The 5,279-nt window shown below is 43.1% G+C and overlaps 1 protein-coding gene across 1 annotated transcript; it reads left to right on the forward strand.

Moving 5' to 3' along the window:
* The first annotated feature begins 1,601 nt into the window (after positions 1-1,601).
* On the forward strand, positions 1,602-3,119 carry LOC138887471 (uncharacterized). Its single transcript, XM_070169226.1, has 3 exons — positions 1,602-2,113; positions 2,201-2,216; positions 2,970-3,119. Exons 1-3 carry the CDS (start codon positions 1,602-1,604, stop codon positions 3,117-3,119), a joined length of 678 nt encoding a protein of 225 aa, XP_070025327.1.
* The last annotated feature ends 2,160 nt before the right edge of the window (positions 3,120-5,279 follow it).

Genomic DNA, 5,279 nt, shown 5'->3' on the forward strand with positions numbered 1-5,279 from the left:
GAAGTTTAGAACTTTGAGAACAGACCTAAGTCCAACCTGGAAGAGACCGAAATTGTCAACCTGGGAGATGAAGAGAACGTCAAGGAAACACGAATCAGCGTTCACCTGTCGCCATCAGAAAAGAAAGAATACACAGAATTCCTGAAGGAGTATGAGGACATATTCGCTTGGTCGTATGATGACATGACTGGTCTGAGTACGTCTATTGTGGCTCACAAACTACCAACCGATCCAACATGTCCGCTGGTAAAGCAGAAGCTCAGAAAGTTCAAGCCTGATATGAGTTTGAAAATCAAGGAAGAAATAACTAAGCAGGTCAAAGCTAAGGTTCTCAGGGTAGTAGAATACCCAACATGGTTAGCCAACATTGTGCCAGTACCAAAGAAGGATGGGAAGGTCAGATTCTGTGTCGACTACCGGGATCTCAACCGGGCCAGTCCAAAAGACGACTTCCCTTTGCCGAACATACATATCGTGATTGACAATTATGTCAAGAATGAGCTGCAGTCATTTGTAGATTACTTCACTAGTTATCATCAGATCTGGATGGATGAAGAAGATGCTAAGAAAATGGCTTTCATTACGCTGTGGGTAATGTACTATTACAAGATGATGTCGTTCGGCCTGAAGAACGCAGGAGCCACTTACATGAGGGTGGTGATTACCATTTTCCATGACATGATACACAAGGAGATAGAGGTATATGTAGATGATTTTATCATCAAGTCCAAGAAGGCCACTGATCAGATGGAAGATTTGAGGAAGTTCTTCAATAGACGGCAGAGATACAATCTGAAACTAAACCCCGCGAAGTGCACATTTGGGGTTCCTGCTGGGAAATTGCTTGGGTTTATTGTGAGTCGCCGAGGAATTGAACTAGATCCATCAAAAGTCAAAGCTATCTAGGAATTGCCACCGCCGAAGAACAGGAAGGACGTGATGAGTTTCTTGGGGATACTGAACTATATTAGCCAGTTTATAGAACAGTCTACAGTTATCTGCGACCCAATCTTTAAAATGTTGAAGAAGGACGATGCTACCAAATGGACCGATGACTGCCAAAAGGCCTTCGACAGAATCAAGGAGCACCTGTCAACACCACCAGTCTTGGTCCCGCCCGATCTAGGTAGACCTTTATTACTCTACCTTGCAGTATTGGATGGAACTTTCAGTTGCGTTCTAGGGCAGCATGATAAATGGGGAGGAAGGAGCAGGCCATTTATTACTTCAGCAAGAAGTTTACTCCGTACGAGGCCAGGTATTCTCTGTTAGAGCGCACCTGTTGTGCTTTGACTTGGGTAGCCCAGAAGCTGAGACATTACTTCTATACCTATACCACATATCTCATATAAAGGATGGATCATTTGAAGTACATCCTCCAGAAGCCCATGCCCACGGTCAAGCTAGCCAAGTGGCAAATCCTGTTGAGTGAATTTGACATTATCTACGTGACTCAGAAGGCAATCAAGGGACAGGCACTAAAAGATCACCTTGCTTAAAATCCCGTGGATGGAGAATACGAACCCCTGAAAACGTATTTTCCTGACGATGAGGTATCATTCATAGGAGAAGACATCGCAGAATCCTATGATGGTCGGAGAATGTTTTTCGATAGAGAAGCAAATTTCAAAGGAGTTGGCATAAGAGCAATCCTAGTATCAAAAATTTGTCAGCATTATCCGGTGTCTGCCAAACTCAGGGTCCCGTGCACCAACAACATGGCCGAGTATGAAGATTGCATCCTAGGTCTCAAAATGGCCATTGACATGAACGTTCAAGAGTTGCCAGTGAATGGAGATTCGGACCTACTTATACATCAAGTCCGAGAAGAATGGGCAACCAAAAACATCAAAATACTCCCATATCTGCATCATGTACAGGAATTGAGAAAGAGGTTCACAAAGACAGAATTCCAGCATGTTCCTAGAAACCAAAATGAGTTTGTTGATGCATTGGCTACACTGTCATCTATGATACAACATCCGGACAAGAATTTCATTGATCCCATTCCAGTAAAGATCTATAATCAGCTAGCTTATTGTTCCCATGTTGAAGAAGAAGCAGACGGAAAGCCTTGGTTTCACGACATCAAGGAATATTTAGAAAAAGGAGAGTACCCAGAGCTTGCAAACCCTACTAAAAATTCCAAACTTCAGAGGTTGTCCAATGATTTCTTTCATAGCGGAGGAATCCTGTATAGGAGGAATCCTAATCTGGTATTATTAAGGTGTGTCGACGCAAAGGAAGCATCTATGCTACTAGAGGAAGTTCACGCTGGGACCTGCGGTCCACATATGAATAGTTTTATCTTAGCCAAGAAGATACTCCGGGCTGGTTACTTTTGGATGACTATGGAATCGGACTGCATCCAGTATGTCTGGAAGTGCCACCACTGTCAGATACATGCAGACATGATAAAGGTGCCTCCAAATGAGCTTAATGCAACAAGCTCACTGTGGTCGTTCGCCGCCTGGGGAATGGATGTTATTGGACCAATTGAGCCTGTTGCATCCAACAGACATAGGTTTATCTTAGTAGCAATCGACTATTTCACCAAATGGGTCGAAGCAGCATCTTACAAAGCAGTGACTAAGAAAGTCATGGCAGACTTTGTCCGCGACCGCATTGTTTGTCGATTCAGAATTCTAGAGTCAATCATTACTGATAATGGCTCCAACCTCAACAGCGACTTGATGAAAGCTATGTGTGAAACCTTCAAACACCAGAATTCCACAGCCTATAGGCCTCAAATGAATGGAGTTGTAGAAGCCGCCAACAAGAATATCAAGAAGATATTGAGGAAAATGATAGAGAAGCATAAACAGTGGTGCAAAAAGTTCTCATTTGCTCTATTGGGGTATCGCACTACAGTCCGCACATCAACTGAGGCAACCCCCTATATGATGGTTTATGGTACAGAGGCAGTCATTCCCGCTGAGGTAGAAATTCCTTCCCTAAGGATTATACAGGAAGCTGAGCTCGACGACGCAGAGTGGGTGAAAGGTCGTTATGAGCAACTAGCCCTTATAGACGGAAAGCGGATGAATGTAGTTTTCCATGGTCAACTCTATCAGAACAGAATGTCCAGGGCCTTCAACAAAAGAGTCAAGCCGAGATAGTTCATACCAGGACAGCATGTGTTGAAGAAAATTTTTCCGCATCAAGATGAAGCCAAAGGGAAATTCTCTCCCAACTAGTAGGGTCCATACATGGTTCATTGGGTTTTGACAGGGGGAGCCCTCATACTTGTAGAAATGGACGGAGAAGTCTGGCCAAAACCAATCAACTCAGATGAAGTCAAGCGCTACTATGTGTAATCCTTATGCTTCCCTTATATGATGTAATTTAAACTACACCTGACCTTATTCCCGTTTAAGAGGGGATACGTAGGTAGCCATATGGGTTCAGCCACAATTCAATAAAATTTTCATTTTCCCCGCAATTGGAAACTGGGGCAGAATTTTGAGGAGGACCTTCAAAATTCTGAAGTAATTTCAGCCAATCATCGCAAGCAACGGTCAAAAACATCAACCTAGTAAACTAGGGCAGAATTTTTAGGAGGGCCCTCAAAATTCTGTAGCAAGAGAGGTTGCAATGTCCTGAACCGCGTCACAATCATCGGTTCATCTAAAAAGTTATTCTTAATTATATACTTATGTCATATTTTTTACTAAATCATGCATGTTTATTACTGAAATTGCCTTGTTTAGAAATGAAAACTCAATAATACAAATAGTATCACCAGATCAAAGCCGAGCAGGTGAAGCAGAGCCAGCAAGGATACGAACTAACCGCCCCTTTTACAAAACTCACGATTTTTCTTTGGATGCAGGCATTTGGATTGCGAAATCATCAAACATATTATACACTCGCGAGACAAACATTGTTCGGGAATACAACTCTCAGAACCGTTGCACTTATCCACATTTTCTATCCATACACACCAGTGACATTCCGTATGTCACAATGTCCCCAACAGTCACAATATCGCAACCTGCTATCAGCTAAGAAAGCTCTATTACCACTTGCCATTTTATTTATTGCATAAGGATACCATTCTATCTTCCGAGACTAAACGATGTCTCCATTTGCATTGCTGCACTGCATAAGGCTACCATTTTGCCTTCTGAGACTAAACGTTGTCTCCATATGCATTTTTGCATTTCATAAGGCTACCATTCTGCCTTCCGAGACTAAACGCTATCTCCATCTGCATTTATGCATTGCATAAGGCTACCATTCTACCTTCCAAGACTAAACGCTATCTCCATCTGCATTCTACACTTCATAAGGCTACCATTCTGCCTTCCGGCACTAAACGCTATCTCCATCTACGTTTCTGCACTGCATAAGGCTACCATTTTGCCTTCCGAGACTAAACGTTGTCTCCATCTGCATTTTTGCATTGCATAAGGCTACAATTCTGCCTTCTAAGGTTAAGCTCTACCTCCATCTGCATCTCATAGGCTGAAAGATTGCCTCATACTATATCTGCATGGCTGAAAGATCGCCGCATACGGCATCTCATGGGCTGAAAGATCGCCACATACAATATCTCATGGGCTGAAAGATCGCCAAATTATCCAAAGGCGTCATTGTTCGGAGGCACCATTTTCATAGCCCGAGGACACCATGTCATGGACTGAGGATCCCTTTTAATTTTGCATATCATTATTCAAAGGCATCATGGTTGGGAGGCACCATCCTCAAAGCCCGAGAGAATCATTTCATGGCCTGTGAATCCTTTATCATACGCTTCATGGCCCAGGACACCATGATCTAAGGATGTCATTCTAACCGTCCGAAGACAACATTCATGGTCCGGCGGGAATTTGCATTATGTTTAAATTCATGCACGGTATACGCTGATAGTGCTTCTAAATTGCAGGTACACTGGCGAGCAACGGCCATCTCGGCAGGAGCGATCCCTCTCCAGTTCCCATAGCCATATCTTAACCCTTCCCATAAACCTGCCACTCACTCGACCCTAGATATTGCTTCCATTCTCGAAAAGTCTCCGCCGGCATACTCTGCCGATGGATCCTGAACTACATATGGCCTAATTCCTATAAAACTAGGGATATGTAGGTAGCTCAGAAGCTAGGGCGCAGCCTAAACCTCTCCGAACCGTTTCGCTCGATCAAAACTAGCCATCATATCTTTACCCGACAACTCTTTCATCCTTCCCGGGTAAAGAGGGGCAGCTGTTGATAACTAATTTTTCCCTATATATTTTCTAATATGCAAATTATCTTCAAAATATTATATGTATACATATA

This window comes from Nicotiana sylvestris, chromosome 3 (assembly GCF_000393655.2).
Source record: "Nicotiana sylvestris chromosome 3, ASM39365v2, whole genome shotgun sequence".
Taxonomy (NCBI): Eukaryota; Viridiplantae; Streptophyta; class Magnoliopsida; order Solanales; family Solanaceae; genus Nicotiana; species Nicotiana sylvestris.

Bases quoted from the DNA above. Each gene is read 5' to 3' on its own strand.
- LOC138887471 (XM_070169226.1), top strand. From the start codon at position 1,602: ATGTTTTTCGATAGAGAAGCAAATTTCAAAGGAGTTGGCATAAGAGCA.